This window comes from Eubalaena glacialis, chromosome 4 (genome assembly GCF_028564815.1).
Source record: "Eubalaena glacialis isolate mEubGla1 chromosome 4, mEubGla1.1.hap2.+ XY, whole genome shotgun sequence".
In the NCBI taxonomy this organism is placed as follows: domain Eukaryota; kingdom Metazoa; phylum Chordata; class Mammalia; order Artiodactyla; family Balaenidae; genus Eubalaena; species Eubalaena glacialis.
In genome coordinates, this window is record NC_083719.1 from 171126741 (window position 1) to 171152104 (window position 25364).

General features: G+C 59.5%; 1 protein-coding gene across 5 annotated transcripts; it reads left to right on the forward strand.

Annotated features, from left to right (window-relative positions):
- The first annotated feature begins 63 nt into the window (after nt 1-63).
- Nucleotides 64-25364, forward strand: WIZ (WIZ zinc finger). 5 transcript variants are annotated; one of them, XM_061190115.1, is made up of 13 exons: nt 64-170; nt 1564-1827; nt 6837-6909; nt 8543-10674; nt 11817-12140; nt 16362-16532; nt 17451-17954; nt 19015-19413; nt 19992-20543; nt 21663-22190; nt 22387-22806; nt 23101-23296; nt 24348-25364. In XM_061190115.1, the coding sequence occupies exons 2-13, from the start codon at nt 1623-1625 to the stop codon at nt 24505-24507; spliced, it is 5664 nt and encodes a 1887-aa protein (XP_061046098.1). In that variant the 5' UTR covers nt 64-170; nt 1564-1622; the 3' UTR covers nt 24508-25364. The 5 variants fall into 5 exon arrangements, with proteins under 5 accessions (XP_061046098.1, XP_061046099.1, XP_061046100.1 ...); XM_061190116.1 differs by lacking the exon at nt 19015-19413; XM_061190117.1 differs by lacking the exons at nt 6837-6909; nt 8543-10674 and having other exon boundaries at nt 71-170.

Consider the following 25364-nt stretch of genomic DNA (forward strand, 5'->3'; position numbering starts at 1 on the left):
GCGGGGGGAGCGATTTAAAGGGACAATGTCCCCCGAGCGGTGGAGGCGGCGGCGGCTGCGGAGGCCGCGGCACCGGCACCGGGAGCGGCGAGGACGGTAGCGGCAGCGACGGCCGCACCAAAGAAGGGAGCTCCGAGCCCCGGCGCCCAGCCGGCGGCACCGCCTCCCCGGTGAGGCCCGGCCCGGCCTGGGGAGCCCGCGGGCGGGGCGGAGCCGGCACGGGGAGGGGGAGGCCCGGGCCGGGCAGGGCCAGGCGGGACCCCCCGGGGCGGGGGGCGGGGGCGGGGCCTGCAGGGGCGGGGCCTGGTCGGGGGCGGGGCCGCACAGGTTGGGGGGAGGAGCGGGGGTCTTGGGGCAGGTGTCCCCCCTACCTTGGCGCGTCCCGCGGGGTCTCCCGCCCCGAGGTGCACGGGCGGAGGGCGCATCTCCCGGACCCTGGCGCCCCGAGGGGTGCGCTGGCGCGGCGCCGCCACCACCCCTGCGACCCCCGGGGGTGTCCAGGAGGGAGCCCTCCTCCCCACGCTGCCAAAGTGCTCCGAAGTTGCGGTCCCGCCCGTTCCCCGCGGGCAGTGCCCACCCGGTGGGCACCCGCAAGTGCTTCCTTGGGGCCTGGGCAGGGACCCCCCCCACCACAACGGCCAGTCCACTGACGGGCCCCCTGGGAGCCCCCAGGCCCCCGAGGGCAGTGCCTGCAGCCAGGCCTGGAGCCCCGGCCCCGCCCCGGTTGCCTGGGCTCGGCCTCCCACCATCTCTCTGGGGAGGGCGCCTCATTCCTGCCCTTCACTTTCCGCCGTTACCTTGAAGGTATTTATAGGTGGAGAAGACAGCCCCCACCCCCACAGCCTCCCCAGGGTCCTCATTTCTGGACCAGGAGCCCCATCCTTCCCTTTTGCCCTCAGACTAAAGAGATCTTGGGAGGGTGGGATGAAGGAACCCAGGCTGGGTATGCATGAGGGGTAATGTTGGGGTGAAGCGAGGGGGTTAATGCTGGGGTCACTTGAGGCTGAGTGTGAGGGTGAAGGGGTTAATGCTGGAGAATCCTAAGGTTGTGTATGGAAGGAGGGTTGGAGTGTGGGAAAAGTGCAGGGGTAACTGATACGGACAACAGAAGCAAGAAAAGTGCAGGGGTAATGATGCAGGGGGGGGGACTTGAGACAGTGTATAGGATCAGAGTGTAGAAGTGGCCGGGATTGGAGCTGAGGCATGCGCACAGGATATGCACGTGCATGGAAGTGAGGGCACAATTGGGGAAAGTGCAGCAGTGTATGAATGAAGGGAGCCATCTAGAAGTGATAGGATTAATGCTGCAAGAAAACAAGGTGGCTGAGTGTGCATGTTGTAAAATGGAGTAAACTGAGGCAGTGCAGGATGCTGAGGTTAAGGACCTTTGGGATACAATGTGTGAGGATAGGACTTCAGTACCATGTACTTGCTCACCTGTGCTGGGAGGTAAACTGAGGCACTGAGCTGCAAGGGTGAGGACTGGGGCTTCAAGGAAGGAGAAACTGAGGCAGACTGCGTGCCTTTCCTACCTCCCCTAAGCACCTGTCTCTCTGCCCCCAGACCTACAATGCCTCACTGAGCCAGGCGGGCAGCTGAGTGGAGACAAGCAGAGAGCATCTATGGATGGGCCCCTGGCAGGTGGCCTGGCCGCCCCGGATCATCCTCGAGGCCCCGAGAGACTGCCTGGCCCAGCGCCGAGGGAAGACATCGAAGGTGGGGCTGAGGTTGCTGAGGGGGAAGGTTGCATCTTCCGGTCCACCCATTACCTGCCTGTCACCAAGGAAGGCCCTCGAGACATTCTGGATGGCAGAGGTGGCATTTCTGGTAAGAGGGTGGGCCCTGTGGCCCTGGGGGAGCATCCAGCCAGGTCCCCGAGGCTCAGGGAGGGCCAAGTCACCCAGCCCAGCAGGGGCTGAGTTGGAATTCTGATTCTGCCTGGGTTCAGAGCCTCTGCATTCTGCTTAGTTTCCCATTTTACAGTTGTGAAAACAGAGGTCCTGGGAGCTAATGACCTGACCAAGGCCCCCAGTGGGTGACAAGGAGCTGGGACTTGACTCAGGTCTGCCTGGCTTCCTTCTCTGAGCATACTAATTGGGTCCAGGTGCCCAGCTTAGCACCCCTAGCTCCCCTCCCTGAGCCCACTTGTTCCCCAGGCATACCCCATTCCCATCAGCCTATCCCAGTTCCCTCTTGCTGCACTGTCTTGGTGAGTCCTGCTCCAGAGCCATTGGTCCCAAACAGCTTATGCCCTCTAGTGGTTAGGGAGAGACTGGGTAGTCAGGGATGACAGCCACCCCTTTATGCCTCGGTTTCCCAGCAAAAGGGGATCTCACACTGTCCCCACCTCAAGATTTGTTATTCCTTCATTGAATACTCAGCAACTACTATGTGCCAGGCTCTGTTCTAGGTGCTGGAGATACAGCTGTAAACAAAAGTGGCAAAAGTTTCTGCCCTCAGGGACCTGACATTCTAGTAGGGGAGACAGACAACAAGCAACTACATAAATAACATACGGGCAGGTAGTGACAGGTGCTGTGAAGGTATTAAACAGAGTGCCAGGATCATGCCTGGGAAACCTGGGAAAGCCTCCCTGAGGGGGTAGAATTTGAGTGGAGCATGGAATGAATGGTGGGAAGGGCAAGCCAGGGAGAGGGACCAGCAGGTGCAAAGGCCCTGTGGTGAGGAGGAGCCTGGCATGTTCAAGGGCCAGGCAGGAGCCTGGTGTAGCTGAAGAGTGGTGAGTGCGGTACAGGCTGATGTACTATATGTCTCCCTTCATCTCCTTGGCCTGCTCTAAAGGCCTTGGTTTCCAGGAATCTCCAAGCACTCTGTCAGGGGTTTCCTACGCACCAAGCCCTTTATGTGATCATCTCATGTCATTCTCAAAAAAACCCTGTGGGGTAGCCTCGGTTATTCTTATCCCATGTTAGAGATGGGGAAACTCAGACCCCATTGAGGTGTCAAGTAAGTTGCCCAAGGGCCCACAGCTAGGCAGTAACCTGGCTTGACAGCCCTCATCCTTAACCACTACCCTGTGTCAGGGCATCCTTGACCTGCCCCAGTTCACCTTAGCAATGCTCATGACACTCAGATATTTACAGAGCACCTCCTAAAGGTCACTGGTGCACAGCGACCAAGCATACACACCATCCCTGCCCCCACTGGACCCTGCCATCTGGGGTCAGACAGACAGAGCAGCCACCAGGTGCTAGGACACAGTCACTGAGGTTGCAATGGGGGAAGCCCAGGCTGGGGGACACCCAGGAGTCCTGGATGAGGAACACTGAGTCAGACAAAGAGGGCAGGGGACATCTAGGCAGGGGGCTCCACACATGCAATGGCGTGGAGGTGACTGGTGGCACCTGAAGGGAATGAGGGGGTGAGACCCCTGCTCAGAGAACCTTAGCAATCCCCTCCTCCAAACCATTAGTAACTCAGGCCCAAAGAGAGGCAGGACCGTGTCCCAGGTCATGCGGCTGGCCAGGACAGGCCCAGGACTTTGTGGGAGCCCTGCGGAACAGGCTCTGGGTCCTGGGGCCCTCTCTGAGTCTGGTTCTGAGGAACTGGGCGCTCTGCTGTACCTGGCAGAAGTCCCAGGTCTGGAGAGAAGAAGGTAGGTAGGTGGGTAGGTATGTCCTCACTCCCCCTGGGGAATCAGCCAGGGTCCAGTGCATGTGCCTGGGGAGGAGGGGAATGTGGCTGCTGAGGGGGGCGAGGTCCACCCTTACTGGTGTCCCTGAGCATATGGGGCATGGGGCGAGGGTGGCTTGACTTGGAGTAGGGTCGCGGCCTGGAAGCTGGAGGAGGGCCTGGGCGTCGGACACAGTGTCTCCCCCCCGCTGCCCTCTCAGCCCATTCCACCCCGCCTTCCCTGAAGCAGGCACCTGCCCTAGGAGTCTTGTGATGCCTATAAATAGGAACAGCCTCTGGGGCTGCTGTTCCATGCAGAAGCCTGGGCCCTCCCTCATGCCCACCTAGTCCTTGGAGCCCCTCAAGAGCACCCCTGGAGTGGCTACCTCCAAACTCCACCTAGACACGGATGAATCCCCTGCCTTCTCTGTCCTCCGTTATGGCTGTTGGCCGGAGCCCCTACAGCCTCCCTGCAGCCCCTCACCCACAGTTCGGCCTCTCTGGTTGGCCTCCGGGGTGCACCCAAAGCTTGTGGGGCTGAGGTGGTCCGCGTGGATTGCTGAAGAGTCTGGTGCATGCCTGGCAATGGGACCAGGGGGCTAGGGGATGAACAACGCGTCATTTCTGCCCTCGTGGGGCCCCAGGCTGAGGAGGAGATCAGAGCATGGAGCGAGTGGGCCTGAGGCTCCCGGTCAAGCCTCCAGCTTCCAACCTGGGACATGTCTCAGCCAGCCCTGAACCCCGCCCCGGGCACACCCATCTCCCTTCCTTCCCCCCACCGCCGACTCTCTGGATCGAGCATTTACTCTGTGATCTTCCTTGGCATCTGTCGCTGGCCCTTCGAGACTGGGGCCGTAGCTGTTCCCATTATATTGAGGAGGAAACAGGCTTGGAGCGGGAAAGGCATGCCCTTCAGGTTCCCGCTTGGGCTGGAACTGGATCTGTCTGACTCCAATGTCTAGATTCTTGGCCACTCTGCCAAGCTGCCTGGCTTGGGGTTCCAGCTGCTCACGGACACGCTCCTCATTTTCAGTCTCTCGTTTTCAAACCCCCTCGGGGACCCCAAATGGCAGGAGCCAATGAGGGCCCCTTGGCATGGCCACTGTCGGGGGCTGCATCCAAGGTGCCTTGTCTGACCCATGGGGACTTCTGGACCCCCGCCGGCTGTGGAGGCCTCTGGATGAGCCCTCAGCCCCCAAGTGTCTCGGACACAGGGCCCTGCTTGGTCTGCTTCCTCCAAAGTTGCTGCCACTAAAAATAGGAGCTTCACTGGAGCCGCTCAAACAAAGAGGCCAATACGGCCCCCTGGCTCGTGGAATTCTTAGACAACGGCAATCGCAGAATCATCGAATCTGGGACACTCGGAATCTCAGGAGCTTGGGGTCCCAGAATCTCAGAATCAGGACACCCGGACCCTCAGACTTACACCTCTAGCCTGTGCTGGGGCTTGTTGCCTGTGAAATGGTTGCCCTCTCCTGAGAACTCATGTCTGTGATTCTTGTGTTCTCAAGAGACCCATTTCTTGGGGTCTCACTCCCTTAGCTGGTCCAGGCCTTGATTTTCCCAATCCTCCCACCCTCTGCAACACTCCACCCACTCCATCCTCCCACCCCGACACCAGCCCTTTCATCCGAGCACACCCCGACCTGGTCCTGCTCCCCATCAGTCTACCCCAGAGCTTCTCAAATGGAGGCGATTCTGCCCCAAGGGACACTTTGGCAATGTCTGAGGACATTTTTGGTTGTCATGACTGCAGGGCCAAGGGCCAGGGCGGGGGGTGGCTACTGGCATCTGGGGCTGAGGCCAGGGATGCTACTGAACATCCTACAATACACAGGATGCCCCCCACCACAGAGAATGAGTTGGCCCCAAATGTGAGTAGCACCAAGGTTGAGAAACTGTTCTAGATGATGCAGGTTTCTGAATCCCCATCACCACCCTCACCTTCCAGAGGCCACGTGACAGTCACAACCCTTCTCTCAGACTCAGCAGAAAGACCCCTGGCAGTATCACAACTTGCTGACCCCTATCCTCTACCCTCAACAGCTCTTAATTTTTTGGCCTCTGACAGTCAGCTCTCAATTTCCCGGGCAAATTGGACAGTAGGGGATTTGAAAAAGTACTAACCCCGGCACTAGCCCTCTTTCTGGACCATCCTCAAATTGAAGCTAATCCAGCAATTGCATCTGTTGGGCTCTGGATGGGGCACAAGTTCCCCCAGTGTGTTAACCTTGGCCCACGCAATTGGCCTGTGCCCCGATTGGCATGCTCGCCTGCAGCAGGCGGGTGCAGCAGGCAGAGGAGGCACAGGCCAGGATTCCTGTGGTCGCTCCAGGCATTGGCTCCACAGGCGGATAATGGAGAGTTGGCTCTATCTGTGTGAGGGTTCCTAGGAGGGCATGTGATTCTACAATGTAGGCCTGGAAGGGGTTCTGGGAGGCAGGAGGCAGGGACGGGCCCTCTGCAGCTCAGACTAGAGGGCTCCTCACTCTTCATCTGGCAAGTATTGGTTGAGCACCTGCCGTGTGCCGGGCACTGAGGTGCTGCAGTGAATGAGGCCCTGGGGTGGGGGGTGGGGCAGCTTATGTGCTAGCAGGGGACACAGGCAATTTCAGAGAATGCTAAGAAAAAAAAAACGGTAATGAGAGAGAAAATAGTAGGGGCTCAGTTTAGCAGGTAGCCAGGGAAGTGTTCTCCAGGCAGAGGGAATAGCTGGTGCAAAGGCCCTGACGTCAGAAAGAGTTAGGTGGGTTTGAGGCTTCACGAGGAGTCTGGGCAGAGTGAGTGAGGGGTAAGGAGGAGAGGGAGGTGAGGCTGGAAAGACCTGCAGAGGTCCGACCTCATGGGGCCTTGTAGGTGGTGGTCGGGAATCTGGCTTTTATTGTAGGTATGATGAGAAGCCAGGTGAGATTTTACCAGGGTGTGACTTAAAAAAAAATCACCCTGGCTGCCAGATGGGGGCAAAGAGAGAAGGGTTGAAGGCAGCAAGCCCTGGTGGTCCCCTAGGAAAGCGAAGGGGACTCCTCCAAAGAAACCCCTTTCAAGGCTCAGGAGTGCAGAGGCCAAAGGCCTCTCAGGGGAGAGGAGTGGGGAGCCGGTCGGGCCCTTCCGAGGTGCCCGGCAGGGCTCCCAGAGCTGGGGTGCTGTGAAGGGCCCCAGCCAGGGGGACCCCAGCCCCTCAGGGTCTCCCCTCTCTGTTGCAGACGGGCAGCCCCATCCTGGCCTCAGCGAAGCCCTCCCCCGTGCCACCTCCGCCACCCATCGGATCAGCAGCTGGTGAGTGCCACGCTGGCCCTGACCTCAGGGAGGGCAGGGGGGCAAGCAGGACATGCCTAGGCCTGAGAGAAGCCCCCAAGAGTGAGAAGGGGATAGGAGGGAATCTGGAGGCCAGGCAGGAGGAGGTGGCTCCCTGCAGGGTGGCTCCCTGCAGGGCCTCCCAAGCCCCTGGGCATTTGTAGGGGGTGGAGGGAGGATTGGGATTAACACAGACAGTCAACTCTCATTATCCCTGCCAAGAGCAGGGCCAGTGGGCCAGGAGCCTGGAGGTTGGACCCTTGGAGTCCTGTCTCTGCCAGGTGATCCTTAGAATAATGTTTGGCCTCTCTGAGTCTCAGTTTCCTCATCGGTAAATGGAGTCCCTAAGATACATCTCACAACCTCGCCTCGAGGACCCAAGGGACGTTGGGTAGGAGCAGGAATTGACAGCAATGCTGATGGCAGCAGCCTTTTATTAAATGGCTTGGTGGGTGCTAATATGTAATAACATCCATATTGGGATTAATAATAGCTCTCAGTTATTTAGCACTTGCTGTGTACTAGGCTCTCAGCGCAGGTTTACCCCACTTAGTCTTTGCCATAACCCTGGGGGTAATGGTCCCATTAACACTGCATGTCACTGATGGGGCTTAGAGAGGTAACCCTGTGATTTCCGCTCAGCCTCTCAGTGGAACGCATTTCCGCATCTGTTCTGTGGGTGTGATCCATAGCCCCTCGTGGAGGCAAGATCTTGAAAATGAGGGGGATTGATCAGGAACAGTCATAATAAGAACCCACAGTGGTCATGGGCTTACTGGGAATCAGGCAGCAGGCCAAGTGAAGCGTTTCCCAGCTTTGAGTTGTGTCATCCTCACCCTCCACTTCATGGGGTCAAGGTCCCCATTTGAAAAAGCACCTGCAGTGTATTAAGTTTTCTTTGATTACGGGTATGAGAAAGCTCCCTTAGTCATTGCATAAGGGCACAGAAGCTCCTGGTTCTTGGGACTCATCCCCATTTTTAGGATTGGAAAACTGAGGCTCAGTGAGGTTGCCTTGCCTCCCCTCTCCTCCAAAGGAGGTCAGGGTCACGGGGGCCACAGGCTGAGCAGGGACTTTGCACCTCTCCTGACTCTGCCCTTCTAGGAGGGGAGATGCAGGGAGGAAGGTAAATTTGCTTGAGTTGTTTATACTGCAGAGTTTCACCAAATTTGCTGGAAAGATGAGGCTAAACAAACTAGATCACCCCAACTTGGGGAGGACCAAGACAAAAAAGCAGCCTGAAGCGTAGATCGGAGCCTTGGACCCTCCCAGGGGACGGATGAGAGTTGACTGTGCCACCAGACTTGGGGACACTACTTGTGATCCCCGCTGTGGTCTCTGCACACTCCCCCCCCACCCCATGCAGCGGGGCTGGGCTACATACACAGGTGTTCCCTGGGAGCTAAATCTAATGTTTGACCCAACGGCTCTGGAAGGGTCCACATGTACTCCCTCTACCTCCCGACCCACACCCCAACACTCCCAAGCCCCTCTGAGGCAGCCCTCAGGCTGGGTGTCTGGAGCCTGTCTCAGACTGCCTGGGACCCCCTCCCCTGCCCAAGGAAGGGAAACTGAGGCCCACAGCTAACCTGTCCCCATTGGCACTTCCTTGCAGCTGCTGGGATGGAGGCAGCCTGGACTTCCAGCCGGGCTCCCCAGCACCCCATCCCCTGGGCCACTTCCCTGGCCCCCCCGATGGCCGGGGGCCCTGGGCGCACCCCATGGTTCAGGAGGCCGGGGAGGGCATCCCATCTGAGCGGAGGTTCGAGGACTCGGTCATTATAAGAACTGTGAAGCCCCACACTGAGCTCGAGGGCCCTAGAAGGTTCTTGTACCATCAGGGTGAATCGAAGCTCTTGGAGAAGGTCCCCCGGGGCCGCCCCAGGTTCGACTGGCTCCAAGACCCAGAAGAGCAGGCCCCACTCCAGGATGCAGCGCTGCACCTGGACCTGCCGCCCCAGCTGCCACCCCTCACCTCCTTCCGGACAGTGCTCGTGCCGGTAGAAGATACCACTAAGACGTTGGATGTGCCAGTGGTGGGCACCGGAGAACACCTGGCAGACCTGGAGGGCCTGGCCCAGCCGTCCGAGTGGAGCCTGCCCAGGTCGGCCTCAGAGGTGGCCACACAGACCTGGACGGTGAACTCAGAGGCATCTGTGGAGCGGCTGCAGCCACTGCTACCCCCCATCCGGACAAGGCCCTATCTGTGTGAACTGCTGGAGGAAGTGGCCGAGGGGGTGGCCAGCCCAGACGAGGATGAGGACGAGGAGCCAGCTGTGTTCCCGTGCATCGAGTGCAGCATCTACTTCAAGCAGAAGGAGCACCTCCTGGAGCATATGAGCCAGCACCGCCGAGCCCCGGGCCAAGAGCCCCCGGCCGAGTTGGCCCCCCTGGCCTGTGGCGAGTGTGGCTGGGCCTTCGCTGACCCTGGCGCCCTTGAGCAGCACCGGCAGCTGCACCAGGCCTCCCGGGAGAAGATTATCGAGGAGATCCAGAAGCTGAAGCAGGTCCCAGGCGACGAGGGCCGGGAGGCACGGCTGCAGTGCCCCAAGTGTGTCTTTGGCACCAATTCCTCCAAGGCCTTTGTGCAGCATGCCAAGCTGCACATGCGTGAGCCACAAGGCCAGGCTGCAAAGGAGCCCTTCGGGGGCGGCAGCAGGGCTGGCAGCCCAAGCCCCGATGCCACCTCCCTCACCTATCAACCCTACGGAGATTCCTTGGACCTCAGTGCCTGTGCTTTCTGTGGCTTCCCCGCGCCCAGCGAGAGCCTGCTCAGGGAGCACGTGAGGCTTGTGCATGCGCACTGGGAGGAGGATGGTGAGGCTTCTGAGGAGGACCCTGCCAGCCGGCCCGGCACCAGCCAGGATGCTTATGCCCGATTCTCTGATGCCGCTCACTACTTTGGCAAAGCTGAGCCGCTCTTGGCCCCCATGTGGCAGGGGAACCCTGCTGGATACGACCCCAGCCTGTCCTTTGGCCCTGGCTGCCAGCAGCTGGGCATGAGGGATTTCCCACTGTTAAAGCCACTCCCACATGGCTCGAGCCAGAGGCCCCAGAGAAGGCCAGCCTTTCCCTCGTCACTAGCATCTGCCCCCTACTCCTTACAGGCCAGTAGAAGCAAGAGTGCTGTCCACCCACAGGGGCTCTCAGCCCAACTGGGGGACCAGAGGCACCCTTGGAGCGAAGAAGAGGAGGAGGAGGACATACTGCTGGCCTCGGAAATGGACTTTTCCCCTGAAAATGGGGTCTTTGCACCGTCAGCCACCCCCGGCCTCATCCCACAGTCAGCCCTGGAGCTCAAGCAGACATTCCGAGAAGCCCTGCAGACAGCTGAAGCCTCACGGGCACAGCAGCAGCAACTCTGTGGGATGGTGCCGGTCGTTCTGGTGGCGAAGCTCGGGCCGCAAGTCATGGCTGCGGCAGCCAGGGCCCCCCCAAGGCTGCAGCCTGAGGAGCTGGGGCTGGGGGGTGGCCACCCCCTGGACTTCCTGCTCCTGGACACACCGCTGGGTGGCCCTCTGGGGTTGGACACGCTCCTGGATGGGGACCCAGCAGAGGCACTTAAGCATGAGGAGCGGAAATGCCCCTACTGCCCAGATCGCTTCCACAATGGCATCGGCTTGGCCAACCATGTTCGGGGCCACCTGAACCGCGTGGGCGTCAGCTACAACGTGCGGCATTTCATCTCCGCCGAGGAGGTGAAGGCCATCGAGCGCAGGTTCTCCTTCCAGAAGAAGAAGAAAAAAGGTAGGGCGGCTTCACTCCGGCACCCACCTCCCTCCAACACCTGGGAGATGCACAGCTGGGCAGCTGAGTTCTGAACCAACCAACCCTCACTCTAAATCCTCCCGTAGTGCCAAGCAGGGTGAAGTCAGGGCCTCCCCTCTCAGAAGACCTGGGAGCTGAGGCAAAGGTCACCACATTGGAGGAGGTGCGGGGACACCCCAATGCCCTGGCCCTTCCAACAGCTGGAAGAAGGAGTATGGGCAGGGGAGTCAGCCCCAGGCACGGAATTTCATTGATTCCTTCATTCAACAAATATCTATTGAGTTAGGTCCCCTCTGTTCTGGGCACTTGGGAACACAACAGTGAACGGAACAGCAGTCCCTGCCCTCCTGGAGTGCACAGCCCAGTAACAGGAGTGGTGGGACCCTGGCTGACTTCAGAACCCCTTGGGCTGCCTGTGAGGTATGCAGATTCCCAGGCACCAAGGTTCTGATTCCGGGGGTCTGTCTCCAACACCAGTGCCCTGGGTGGTTCTGATGCTGGCAGACATGGAGCCTACATGGGGAGGTGCTGGTATGGTGTTTGAGAGTGTGTGTGTATGGGCACTGGGGGGAAGGGGCAGGGAACAGACAGCCACAAAACCAGGCAGTTACAATGTTAAGTGACCAGGGCTGTGATGGGGGAGGCTCGGGGAACCAGGAGTCTGGGGAAGCCAAGAGAGGCTCCCGGACTCTGCCTGGGGGATCCAAGCAGACTCCCAGAGGAAGGTGTCCCATCCATTTATCCATCTCTTCATTCAGCAAAGATTTAATTTATAACACTGGGGTGTATAGATATGAGGTCTAGACGAAAGAGGGTATTAATCAAATACCCAAACTCACCCAAATGATTGCAAATCCACCCTGGAGAAGTATTTCTGAAGGTGGGGTCCCTGATGCTTTGACCTATGTAAGGGGAGAAAATGGAAGGTCAAGAAGAGAAGACTTCTTGGAGTGAGCTATACAGGCAGGAGCATGAACAGCAAAGGACAAGGGAGGCATCCGGGGTGAGGAACAGCACTAAATGTGTGATCCGCTGAGGATGAGCAGCCCCGGGAATGGGGAAAGCTGGGGCTGTCCCCCCCCCCCCCAGCCAGGCAGTCCATGTCCTCTCTCTCTCTGCAGTGGCTAACTTCGACCCGGGCACCTTCAGCCTGATGCGCTGTGACTTCTGCGGGGCCGGCTTTGACACTCGTGCCGGCCTCTCCAGCCACGCCCGGGCCCACCTGCGTGACTTTGGTATCACCAACTGGGAGCTCACTGTCTCACCCATCAACATCCTGCAAGAGCTGCTGGCCACCTCAGCTGCTGAGCGGCCCCCCAGCCCCCTGTGTCGTGAACCTGGGGTACCGCCTAGTGGCTTCCTGACCTCCCGCCGGCCCCGCTTACCTCTTACAGTGCCCTTCCCACCCACCTGGGCTGAGGACCCTGGGCCAGCCTACGGAGATGGTAAGGGGAGAAGGGGCAGGCAGGGCCGGAGCCCTGACCGTTCCCAGGGGCCCAGAGGGATGGAGGAGTGGAAGGGGGCAGCCACTCTGCTTTCCTGGAAGTGTTTCAAGTCACTTTACAAAGTAGGTCGACAACTGTCCTGCCACTTAGGGGTCATTGCTGTTTTACTCAGGGGCTGGGCCAGGGCTCCTTCTAGATCCAGTTCCTGCCTGCCCTGCCTGACAGTGATTTTAACATAGGCTTATTGAGCTCTTTACTAGGAGCCAGATACTGTCCTAAGCACTTTACAAATATGGACTCATTTACATCCTCACAACAATCCTTTAAAGGCAGGTGTTATTATCCCCATTTTACAGATTCGGAAACTGAGGCACAGAGAGTTTAATTAACGTGCCTGAGGTCATACAACTGAAAGTATGTGGAGCTGGGATTTGAAAGCCCAGGAAGCGTAGGCTCCAGAATCCTTGCTGTTAATGATATCTTTTATCTAGCGCGGCACTGTCTGGTGGAACTTTCTCAGATGATGGAAATGTTCTCTAGACAACGGTACTGTCCTACAGGGTCACCAGTGGCCACATATGGCTGTTGAGCACTTGAAATGCAGCTAGTACAAGGTTAGTGGTGATCCAATTGGACGGTGCGGATCAGGAGTCTACATTCTAGATTTTCAATGGTGCCTTACTGTGTCCAGCAGCATTGATAACCTCTCCCGTAAATGAGTGCTTGCTGTGTATCAGGGTTTCATCTCACACCTGAAAACAATTCCGTGGAGCTGAGGATTGTTGTGTTCCTGTTTTATGGATGAGGAAACTGTGGGTCCTCTGCTTTGCCACAGCCACAAAGCAGCAGAGCTAGACTTCTGCACACCATGTTCGGTGGTCTCTCCAGTGTAGGATGGCTTGGGAAATCCAGAAGTAATATTTTGGTGAAGGAGCCTGGGGCTGGACACCGTGGAGGCAGTGGAAAGGTGAAGGACCCAGCCTTACAAAGCCTGACTTTGTGGGAGACTTTACTGAACCTCAAAGCAGAAAACTCAGCAGTGAAGAGACGGTGGGCTCTGAGGAATGGAGAAGGTGCCTGAACAAGGGAATTGTCCAGGGGCTGCCTGGGGCTGAGGCTTTCTTCTCTGTTTCTCCTACCTGGAGTTTCCAGGGTCCTACCTAGTTCTGTACTCTGGGCTTTGCTGGACCCATCCACAAGCCTCCTTACCAGTGAAGGGCACTTAAGGGTCTGCAAAGAGAAGGGGGGGGCTATCAAAGCCCCCTCTCCTCCTTGGAGAAGGAGGAGATTTGATAGTGTATAGTGGACAGAGAGAGGATAGTTGTTGGTTGAGGTCACACTTCGGGGAGAGGCAGAGTGGGGATGTGACCTCAGGCTTCTTGCCTTTGTGAAGGCTATCCCCTAGGCATTCAGCTCACATACCTGGCTAGGTTTGTGGTGTTTCAGTGGTGGCTAGGAGGTGCAGCTTGCTCTGAAGATGGCTGAGGAGCACAGGAAGCAGTCTGTAGTCTCCAGCACTGCCCCCTTCTTTCTCTGTCACTCCAGCAGAGGCTGAATGTCAAGCTTATGCCCTTTACCCGGCACCTGGGCCAGGCACCCCAAGAATGGCAGCCTGCATCCAGCAGCCAGGTTCAGCTCTGGCTAAGCTGTTTCCACCAGAAGACCAATGTACCAGCCCCCAGTTAGTGCTGAGGGAACTGGCCAAGTCATTGGGACATAGGAGTCAGCCTGGTACTGCACTGGCCCTGTACGTGGGGGGAAAGCTATGATCAGTCTTTCAGTGAACACGTTGGGGGTGAGGGCGTTATGGAGTGGTTGAGAAGATCCCGGAAACCTTGCCTGAGGAAAGATGTCTAGGATTAGGGCTCGGTGTGGGCACCGACCCTGCAAAGTGGCTATCCTTAGAAGCCTCTCCCACGCCTCCCTAAGCTGGCGGTAGGGAGCCATTGCCAGGTTGGGGGCGGGGCAACGGTCAGATGCTGGCTCCACCCAGCTGTCAAATAACAGCTGGGGGCAATCCGTTTAGTTTTGGGGAGGGAGAAGCGGGTTGTGCTTGAAATGTGGTGCCGTTCTTGTGGGGAGTTCCGCAGGATTGCCGGACAGCGCCGTCGGGGGACAGTTGGATACCAGGATGGTGTTGGGGGATCCTCCTAGTTGGGGATCAGGTGTCTTCCAGGATTCCCGACCCGGAGGGGAGACTTCCAAGGAAGGGAATGGAACAGGGTCCCGGGGCAGGTCCTAGCTCCGCCCGTCGGGCTCTAGGAGCCTGGATGCTGTTAAGGCGGATGCGTGTGGCCGGAGGATTCCTATAGTAGTCTTAGGGATGTCCGGGGTGGGGAAAGAGTGTCCAGGTCCGCCGAGACCTGGGCTGGGGCCGCAGTTGGCAGCCGCTCGTAGCACTGCGTGCGTGTGTCCGCAAGCTCCCCACCAGCCTGGCGGGGACAAGGGTTTCGTTCGCTGTGCTCGGCGCTCGGCCGGCCGCCCTGGGCGCGCCCCTAGGGACGGGGCGGAGCGGAGCGGACTCCGCGGCGGCGGCGCTCGGCGCTCGGCTGCTCCCGCCTGGGGCGGCCGCTCCGCGTGCGCCGGAGCCAAGATGGCCGCCTCCACCGCCCAGTGCCGAGTGACAAAAGCGGAGAGCAAGGCGGCGGCGGGGCCGCGCGCGGGGGGCGCCCGGGAGCGCGCGCCCGCGGGGGCGCCCCCGCTGGGCCCCCAGAGCCCGGGCCCCGCGGCTCTCCCCGCGCCGCCGCCGCCGCCGCCCCCACCTCTGCCGCCGCCGCTGCCGCCGCGGGACGGGCCCAAGGCCGAGCCGGAGCCGGGGCCCGGGCCCGCGCCCGCGCCCGCGCCGGGTAAGAGCCCGCGCCGGGGAGGGTGCGGGGAGGGCAGAGTTGGCGCCCCGCTCGCCCCCTGCCGCCGCCGCCGCCGCCCCGACGCCCGCCATCCAGTCTCCGGGACTTCCCCTCCCCCCAGGCCCTCCAGTCGCGGGGACCCTGGGCCTCCCGTCGCGGCTCGCAGGGTCCCGGGCTTCAGAAACACTCTCTGCCGCCACTTCGCGGAATCCTCACCCCATCTGACAGATGCCCCCTGAACCCCTTGGAGCCTCTGGATCGTCTCTTACCACAGTCCCTGTAGCTCCCGCGCGGAAACCCACACCAAGTCACTTCAGCCTTGACAAGGTCCCTGCCCCATCTGACAGACGCGCCCACTCCACCCGGAGGCTTTGACAAAGTCCTCGGCGTCCCGGGTCCCGATGCATCCCCCGACCCCCTACGTCTCCTTGCTTCTGTAGGAGTCAAACTGAGTCAGGGACCTGCCTGCCCTCCGATTAATAACACTGAGCACCTCCAGGGTTCCATCTGACACACAGTTCCTTCATTCTCAGAGTTCTCTCCATCCTCTGAATGCTAAACTCGGGGCTCAACAGGCTTCTCAAGCCCCTTTTTCTGAAAAATTAGACCATGAAAACTCACCTTTGACTGTCTGTCCTGTTATACGCCTCACCCGGAGAAGCTTCCTGGCCTGATGGATGCCTCAGAGACTTCCTATAAAGTTCTGTAATTCCTGTTCTCTCTGTCCCCAGTAAGGTTCCCTGCTGGTTCAGGCTCCTAGTTCTTACCTTACCCCACCTAGGGCTTAGCTTGTGATAAGACCACCCCAGGATCCCCAGTTGTCTCTGCAACCCCAGCCCCAGCTGTCTTGTCTGGTGGAGATTCCCCACAGGTTCCATGGAGCCTCCTTCCTGTCCTGAGCTCCCTGCCTCTGCATTGCCTCTCTGGCCTCTGACCCTGGCCTTGTCTTACTGAATTCCCCTTCTGACTGCCACCTACCCACCCCCAAGACTGATAGATGCTTCCCTCCACAGAGAGGAGCCCAGAGAGATCTCTCTGCCCAGAGAGAGATTTTCTCTGAGATCTGCTAAGGTGGGAGTCTTGGCTCAGACTAGCACTGCGTCCCCTGACCTGTCCGTGTTCTGGTAGGTGGAAGCCATTCCTAGTCTCTGCTGTCGGTTGGCAGCCTCAACATCCCTGCGTCATATTGGTGCTCGGGTTTATGGACGGAGCCTCAGCTTTCATGGGGTGAGCTGCATTCCAAAGTGAGAGCAGGCACCAAAGATGAGGAAGAAGGCTCCCACCACCACCTCCAATGTACCCCTGGTCCTCAGTCCTTACAGGGGTAGACAGCCCACACCTTGCCTGGGCTGAGCCTGTCTTCCCAACCTCACAGGCCTGGGTTCTGAGGAAAACGCAATGGTGGCCATGGACTTGGGCTCCCCCCTGCTCCCCAAGAAGAGCCTGCCTGTCCCTGGGCCGCTGGAGCAGGTGGCCAATCGGCTGAGCAGCAAAGTGGCTGCAGAGGTTCCTCATGGCAGTAAGCAGGAGCTGCCGGACCTCAAGGGTGAGTGGCGCAGGTGGCAAGGGTGCCGGCCAGGCTGGTCACACTCACAGGGAGCTCTTGGGCCTGGGAGTTAATGTGGGGCCCCAGGTTGGCCACAGCTTTCTCTCTGGCATCTCATGGCACCAAGGAGACACCCAGCTATCTTCTCTCTTGAGCTTTTGCTGTCACAGGCATGCATGGCCTTGAGCCCTGGTCAAGGGAGGGGCATCCAGAGAAGCAGTGGGCATGTTCATCAAGAGCTCACACCCAGACCCAGTTCATTTGCAGACTTTGATTGCTGATAGCTATGTGATCTTCTGCATGAAACTGCCTTGTTTGTCCATTGATTCTCAGGTCATTATTGAGTAATGACAGGCACTGTGCTGGACCCTAGGGATGTGAGAGATGCAAAACAGACCTGGCCCTTGTCCTTGGGAGTCACTGAAGTTGGGGAGCAGGGAGGCAGAGAAGCAGATAGGCAGGGATAAGGGCTCTGCAGAAGAGGGTACAGGCAGGGCACCACAGAGACCATGGCTGAGGCCTCCAACCTAGCGTTTGGGGCATGAATTAAGCTGCAGATGGTGACTAGGCCTTAGCTTTTGTCTGGCAGGTCAGCATCTGTGTGAAAACCTGCTGCCAGGACACCCTGGTATGTTAGAGATCCGAAAGGCATTCCACTGGCTGGACCACAGAAGCGCTCTGCTCCTGCTGTGTGCCTTTGGGCACAACTCTTCCCCTCTCTGAGACTCAGTTTCCTTATTTGCAAACTGAACAGGCTAATTCCTGCCTCATTAGGGTCATTTTAAGGGTGGGAGGTGTTGACAGAAGCAAAACACTTGCAAGAGCCTGGGTGAGTGGGGCCCCAGGGGAGGAGAAGTGGGAGAACAGAGACTGTGCAGCCTCACAGCTAGCTCTCCTGGCCTCCGTCTCACCTTCCAGCCCAGAGCCTGACCACCTGCGAGGTCTGTGGTGCCTGCTTTGAGACACGCAAGGGCCTGTCCAGCCACGCGCGCTCCCACCTGCGGCAGCTTGGGGTGGCTGAGTCGGAGAGCAGCGGTGCCCCCATCGACCTCCTCTACGAGCTCGTGAAGCAGAAGGGCCTGCCCGACACACCCCTTGGGCTGCCCCCGGGCCTGACTAAGAAGTCCAGCTCGCCGAAGGAAATGGTTGCTGGAGCCCCACGACCCGGCCTGCTCGCCCTGGCCAAGCCCCTCGATGCCCCTGCTGTCAACAAGGCCATCAAGTCACCTCCCGGCTTCTCGGCCAAGGGCCTGGCCCACCCGCCCAGCTCCCCACTCCTCAAGAAGGCATCACTGGCCCTGGCGGGCTCCCCTACCCCCAAGAATCCTGAGGACAAGAGCCCCCAGCTGTCCCTGAGCCCCCGGCCGGCCTCCCCAAAGGCACAGTGGCCCCAGTCTGAGGACGAGGGGCCCCTGAACCTCAGTGAGTGCGGGTCCTGGGAGCCGAGGGAGGTCCTGGCGCTGGGAGGGGCAGGGCCTCAGGTTGGGCTGCAGGGCTCAGGGTGGGGGCAATGGGGACTGCAGCGCCTGTGTCCTGAGTCGACTGGGCCAGAGTGTGCTAATCAAGGTGCTGCGTCTCCTGTTGGGCCAGCCACGCTGCATATTATCTGTCTCCATTTCACTTCGATTTTCTAACCCCTGGAAGCCTGGCTGTGGCTACTGAGCCTGCCAGGGTCATCCTCACCACGTAAGGGCAGCTTTTGGCTTTCTCTGGGCCTGAGGGTTGGGGCAGTGAAGGTAACCAGGGCTCCCGTGGGGCACCTTGGGTCCTGCAGGTAGACAAGTGGTCCACCTGACAGGAGGTCCCATGGTTGGCCCTGTCTTCACATCCTCCTGCTCCTGGTGTCCTTTGCAGAGGTACCTCTGTGCCCAGGGATGGAGCTGTACCTCCTGGGCTGCCTGTGGGCATGGCAAAGAAACTCCCAGGCGTGGTGAGCAGATTTAACAAGGGCATCCCTTAGGAAGTTAGGCCTTCCCACACATTTGTGGTCATTAGAGTCTGGGGGTGAGCCTAGGGTCTGGCACCCTGCCCAACAGGGCACCCCAGTTGCACCTCACATTCCAATGAAGCTGTTTCCACTGTCTGCTGTGCTTCCAGGAGCAGCGTTCTGAGCAGGTGTGCCCTTGGCTGTATGATGCTCGGCAGCTGGTGGGCCCCTGCTTTGCACACCCCCCCCCCCCACCCTGCACAGCTCCATAGCTGAGGTCCCTGGGAAGAAGGCCTGGAAGCATCAGATTGTGCCATTGGAATTTGGCCACTGCCTCTGTACTCCACATCCTTACGCTCTCTACACTCACCTTGATGCCAAAGGGCTAGGCAGAGAACAGGACTTTCTGCTTCCCAAAACCTCTTAAATCTGTGGCACGAGTCTTGGACCTCCAGCAGCCTGGGCAGCCGAGAATCACACCAGGCCCTCCCGCCTCAGTCCCCCAGGGCCAGCCAAGGTGGCGGCCGTGAACCCCCCTGTGTTTTGTCTCCGCAGCTTTAGATAGTGACGGGGGCAGAGAGCTGGACTGCCAGCTGTGCGGTGCCTGGTTTGAGACCCGCAAGGGCCTGTCCAGCCACGCCCGCGCCCACCTGCGCCACCTGGGCGTCAGCGACCCGGACGCCAAGGGATCCCCCATAGACGTGCTCCACGGGCTCATCAGGAGGGACGGCGTCCAGATCCGCCTCCCACCCGGGCGTGGCACCCTGGCCCTGCTGGGGCGGCCTCCTCCCGCCTCTGCGGCCCTCTCCTTGCTCCCCCCCCCACCGCCGGCCACGAAGGCCAAGCTGAAGGCCGAGGGTATGGCCAGCCCCTGGGGGAAGCAGGACCTCTCAGCCGCCGCAGCCGCTGGCATTTTCTGGGCCTCTGATGTGGAGCCGTCTCCTCTCAACCTCTGTAGGTTCTCGCTTCAGCCGCCCCCTCCTCCCTGCGGGCCCTGGAGCCCCTCCCAGGGGTGGGGTCACAGCCCCATCCCTACTCCCTCCCTGCTGGGGCAGGGAGTGGACAGGGGCCCTTAGCAGTGGACCGGTTCTGCCCAGAGATCTTGTTGGCAGTCAGCTGCTAGGCCTTCTCTCTTGGCCTTTGACCTCCATGACTGAGACTTTCCCTGAGAATGAAAGCCAAGGGTGGGGTACTGCCTTTTGGTGTGGAAGGTGCCCATGGTTGCCCCTGGTCTGGATGGCAGGGCTACCACTTCCTGCCCCCATCCTCGTTAGGACCCGCAGAGCCGTCGAGTCTTGGTTCTGTCCTTTTCCGCCAGGACCAAGGGCCCATGCGCTCTCTAGAGCCTCCCTGTGCTCCTGCCGGGTGTCTGGCCCCCCCACCCTTCTCCTCAGTTCCCTCAGTTGCACTTGCCCTCCACCACCACCCCAGCCCCTGGACGTGCTGCTGTCCACGCCCAGCCGACCAGGAGACCCACAGGTGACTGTGCTAACAGTGCCCACGGTGCTAACTGCCCCTTTCTCCTGCTGCAGCTTCGGGCCCAGAGCCGGCACGTGACATCCGCTGCGAGTTCTGTGGCGAATTCTTCGAGAACCGAAAGGGCCTGTCGAGCCATGCACGCTCGCACCTGCGGCAGATGGGCGTGACCGAGTGGTATGTCAACGGCTCACCCATCGACACACTGCGGGAGATCCTCAAGAGACGGACCCAGTCCCGGCCTGGCGGACACCCCAACCCGTCAGGGCCTAGCCCAAAAGCCCTGGCCAAGGTGGTGGGCAGCGGAGGTCCTGGCAGCTCACTGGAAGCCCGCAGCCCCGCGGACCTTCATCTCTCACCCCTGGCCAAGAAGTTGCCGCCGCCACCAGGCAGCCCCCTGGGCCACTCACCGACTGCCTCTCCTCCTCCCACGGCCCGGAAGATGTTCCCAGGCCTCTCCTCACCCTCCCTGCCCAAGAAGCTGAAGCCTGAACAAATGCGGGTGGAGATCAAGCGGGAGATGCTGCCGGGGGCCCTTCATGGGGAGCCGCACCCATCCGAGGGTCCCTGGGTGGCACCTCGGGAAGACATGACCCCCTTGAACCTGTGTAAGTGTGACCCTGGGGCAGGACAGGGAGAACAGGTAGAGGGGTCTTCCCCCACACTTCCCTTGGGGATACCCAGAACACCCAGGGTTGCAATGGAAGGGAAGTACACAGGTCCAAAGGACAAGGGGCTAGCTGTGTGTTCCTGCTACGCAGACCCCCAACTGAGCTGCTTCTTGATTATTCTTCATTCCTATGAGGGCGGCAGAATTGTGTCATTAGGCAATGGCAAAAAGATTTTATCTCTGTACCATCTTTAATTGATTGGTAGTGGCTACCATCCAGATTCCTAGGGAGAAAGACTGCAGGGATCAATTGGTGATGTCTGCCATGGGCAAGAGTATGAGTATTGGAAATGGATGTCTTTCTGATATTCCTGGTCACTAAGTGCTTGACATTTGGAGTTCAAGTTAAGGTCTCAGCTGCTCCAGAGTCTAGCAGTACATGACCTTGGGCAGTTGCCTCTTTTGGAAGATGGAGATCAGCATGGTCCCAACTCTGTAACACGGTTTTCTGAAGTGGTGTAAAGCACTTAGCTTTAATGCTTAAAGCTCTGTGTATGCAGTAGCTGTAACATCCCTATTATAACAAGCAAGTGCACTTCCCTCTCGAACTGTCACTTAGTTGCTGTGTGCCGAGCAGGTGAGGATGGCCCAGGCCTCTGCCTTAGTGCTCACATGCATTTCATGTCTGCTTTATACCACATGCTTTGAATTGCTCCTGCTTTAGGGTCCCCCCACCCCAGTAACACAGGGAGGTGGTTTCCATCTCCATTTTGCAGAGGAGGAAACAGACTCAGGGGAAGTGGCTTGTCCAGCATCACACAGGGGGTCAACAGCCAAGCTTGCCTCTGAGCCCAGGATCCAGGGAGTGCTTGTTCCTCGATACTTCACAATGTCATAGGGAGTCGTCATGAAGCCAGCTAGAATTTGAGGTTACAGAACAAGCAGAAGGGCTGGATGATGTACACAAGGGCCTCTGGAGGCAGATGAAGGAGCGGGTCATTCAGGTCTGGGGCTGCATGGATGGGACAGCAGGGCACTTAACACTGACCTTGAGCTTGGAGGCTTCCTGCCAACAGCCACCGCCTCCTTCTCCTCCCCCTGCCCCGACCCCCTGCAGCGTCCCGGGCAGAGCCAGTACGTGACATCCGCTGTGAGTTCTGTGGCGAGTTCTTCGAGAACCGAAAGGGCCTGTCAAGCCATGCACGCTCGCACCTGCGGCAGATGGGTGTGACCGAGTGGTCTGTCAACGGCTCACCCATCGACACGCTGCGGGAGATCCTCAAGAAGAAATCTAAACCATGCCTCATCAAGAAGGAGCCGCCGGCCGGAGACCTGGCCCCTGCCTTGGCTGAGGACGGGCCCCTCACCGTGGCCCCTGGGCCCATGCAGGCCCCTTTGCCGCTGGCGCCAATGGCTGGCCGGCCAGGCAAACCAGGAGCTGGGCCAGCCCAGGTTCCCCGCGAGCTCAGCCTGGCACCCATCACTGGTGCCAAGCCTTCAGCCACCAGCTACCTGGGCTCAGTGGCAGCCAAGCGGCCCCTGCAGGAGGACCGCCTGCTCCCAGCAGAGGTCAAGGCCAAGACCTACATCCAGACTGAACTGCCCTTCAAGGCAAAGACCCTCCATGAGAAGACCTCCCACTCCTGTAAGCAGTGGGTGGCAGGGTCCTGGGAGGGCATCTGCCAGGGCCTGTAGGGCTGGGCAATGCCATGCACACACTTATCCCCAGTGGGGGTCAAGGCCCCAGTGGGAGGCGGGACTGGCTCCTGACCTGGGCAGCGCCTTCTGGGTACCCTTGCTCCCTTCGGGCTGGGGCTCAGCAGCACCCCCTCTGCCTGCAGCCACTGAGGCCTGCTGCGAGCTGTGTGGCCTTTACTTCGAAAACCGCAAGGCCCTGGCCAGTCATGCACGGGCGCACCTGCGGCAGTTCGGCGTGACCGAGTGGTGTGTGAACGGCTCACCCATCGAGACACTGAGTGAGTGGATCAAGCACCGGCCCCAGAAGGTGGGCGCCTACCGCAGCTACATCCAGGGTGGCCGTCCCTTCACCAAGAAGTTTCGCAGTGCCGGCCATGGCCGCGATGGTGACAAGCGGCCGCCCCTGGGGCTGGCACCCGGGGGCCTGGCCGTGGTGGGCCGCAGTGCCGGGTGTGAGCCAGGGCTCGAGGCTGGCCGGGCAGCTGACAGTGGTGAGCGGCCTCTGGCAGCCAGCCCGCCAGGCACTATGAAGGCTGAGGAGCACCAGCGGCAGAACATCAACAGTGAGTGCTGGTGGAGGAGGGTCATGTGCTGCCACCTACTGGGGTTCCCCTGGCTGCCCCCTGGGTTCTCTGCTGTGCACCTGCCCTTAAGTCAGTTTCCCAGTTTGCCCTCCCGTTCAGTCATCCATCCTTCATCCCACCTGTCCCGAGGTCCAGGAGGTGTCCAGTCATCAGTTGTCCTGACTTAAAATTCCCCACAGCATTTGCCCCTTGCTCGCTGAAGGCAGGAACTTCCTCAGGGGACTTGCCCTCTGGCTCATCTCCCGTCCCTCTCCCCACCTTTCCCCACCTCAGAATTTGAGCGCCGACAAGCCCGCCCTCCAGATTCCTCTGCGGCCCGGGGTGGTGAGGAGGCCAATGACCTGCACCAGAAGCTGGAGGAGGTGCGGCAGCCTCCGCCCCGGGTCCGGCCAGTCCCCTCCCTGGTGCCCCGGCCCCCTCAGACATCACTCGTCAAGTTCGTTGGCAACATCTACACCCTCAAGTGCAGGTATGCAGCCCGCGGGGGAGGGAGGGAGACTACCCGCCCGGGGCTTGGCCGTCCAGAGCCTCTGAACAGGACTTGGGCTGGTGGAGGCAGGAGATATAGCCTCAAGGACTGCCCTGGAGTGTGGCTGGACCCAGGTTAAGGGCTTCTCACAGACAGCAGCACCACAGAGCATCAGGCTGAGACCTTGAGCTTTATAGCCAACAAGACCTGAGTTCAGTTGCCAGCTCTGACCCCAGCTTAGTGACCGTGAGCAAGGATTTCCTGCTCCATGCCTCAATATTCCCACCTATAAAACGGGGTTGATAACAGACCTACCTAATAGATTTGTTATGAGGATTAAAAGAGTTGAGTATTTATAAAGCACTCCAACTGTGCGTGGCGCATGGTGAGCGCTTGGCAAGTTTTTTCCAGATTAAGAAAAAAATAGGTCTTAGTTCATTCTTACCAAAGTCTATGTGTACATCAGAAGCCAGGAAACTGAGAGTCTGAGATGTGATGTGCCTGCCTCAGGCCACACAGGCCAAGTCAGAAGTAGGATTGGAACCTAAGTCTCGGAGCCATGAGCTTGGGTTCTGGGCCCCTATGCTGTGAGGCCTCCCTTGGGCCGAGAGGATGAGGAGCTGGTGAGTTGGGTGGGTAGGAGTTAGTGCCCAACCCCCTTTCCCTGGCTCCCATCCTTCTCTCCTGGGGCCTGGTGGGGTAGGATCTGCTTCTCTGTGTCCTCTCCCGTCTCAGAGCACATGCTTCAGTCAGCTGGCAGAGGTGCTTGGGAAGCTGGATGGCCCATACCCAGTCCCTGAGCCAGCAGGCTGCCCTGAGCATAGAGATGGGAATCTCCAGGGGACCCTACCATGACCCCATGATTGGTAGAGGTAGCCGTACATGGGAGAACATGTAGCTTCTGGGTCCCCCTTCCCTCAAATCCTGGGCTTACTTTGTTCACTCTGAGTAGCAGTAGGCGTGCCTGATGCTCAGGGTGTGGCCAGGGCTATGCTTCCACCTCTCCTCACTGCAGTGGCCACTTCTCCCTCTCTCTGTTCCCCCTCTGCAGGTTCTGTGAGGTGGAATTCCAGGGGCCCCTCTCCATCCAGGAGGAGTGGGTGCGGCACTTACAGCGGCACATCCTGGAGATGAATTTCTCCAAAGCGGACCCTCCGCCCGAGGAGCCCCAGGCCCCACAGGCACAGACAGCGGCAGCAGAGGCGCCCTAACACAAAAGCATTCCAGATCCCCTCTCGTGCCACCTCTATCTCCTCTTCCTCCTCAGTCTCCTCCTCCTCTCGTCCCTCTTTCTTTTCCGTTTCCAAAGGAGCAAGCCAAAACCTCAAACCGGCACCTTTCAGGAGCCGGGCACACTACATCCGGGGCACTGGAAGCCAGCTAGCCACGCTTCCCCCAGCCTGAGGACTCTGGGGCCACACACAGGGCATCTTCCTTCAGCCCACACCCACCTGCCCACCCAGTTCAGCAGGGGCAGCGGCCAGGTCTCTGGTGGCAGCCAATCTGTTCACAAGGGAGGAAGGCCAGCATTCTCCCACATCTAACAGCCAGGCGGGCTATGTTTGCCATCTGTGGCCACTTGCAAAGACCCCAAGGACCCCTGTCCTGGTTCCCTCTTGCCCCTATGAATATCCTCTCACACATGCACGCACGCACGCACGCACTCAACGTACTTCGTGAGACCCGGGAATCTGCCCCAGCCCTCCAGTTCCCGAGTCGAACGACGACCACATCATGCCACGGTGCTTGCTCAGGGGAAGCCACACTCCCTCTGTGGCCCGCTGCTGGGGCCTGGGAGCCCCCCCACTGAGCCCACAATGCCACGGAAATCCTTGTTGGCCACCCCCCCAAGAGGGGCCTTCCCAGCTGGGAAGAGCTCAGAGCTGACAGCTGCCTCCTGCCATGCCAAGGCCCCCCAGAGCCTTGGGGGCTCCAGGGCCTGGGAGGGGGTGGGGGTGGGACTCTCCTTCCCCACCCTCACCCCCCTCCCTCTTTTCACTGTTGCTTTGTATGTATAGCTCCCTAGACCTTTCCACTTTTTTAAAACTGCATTTTGTGTAGAGAATAA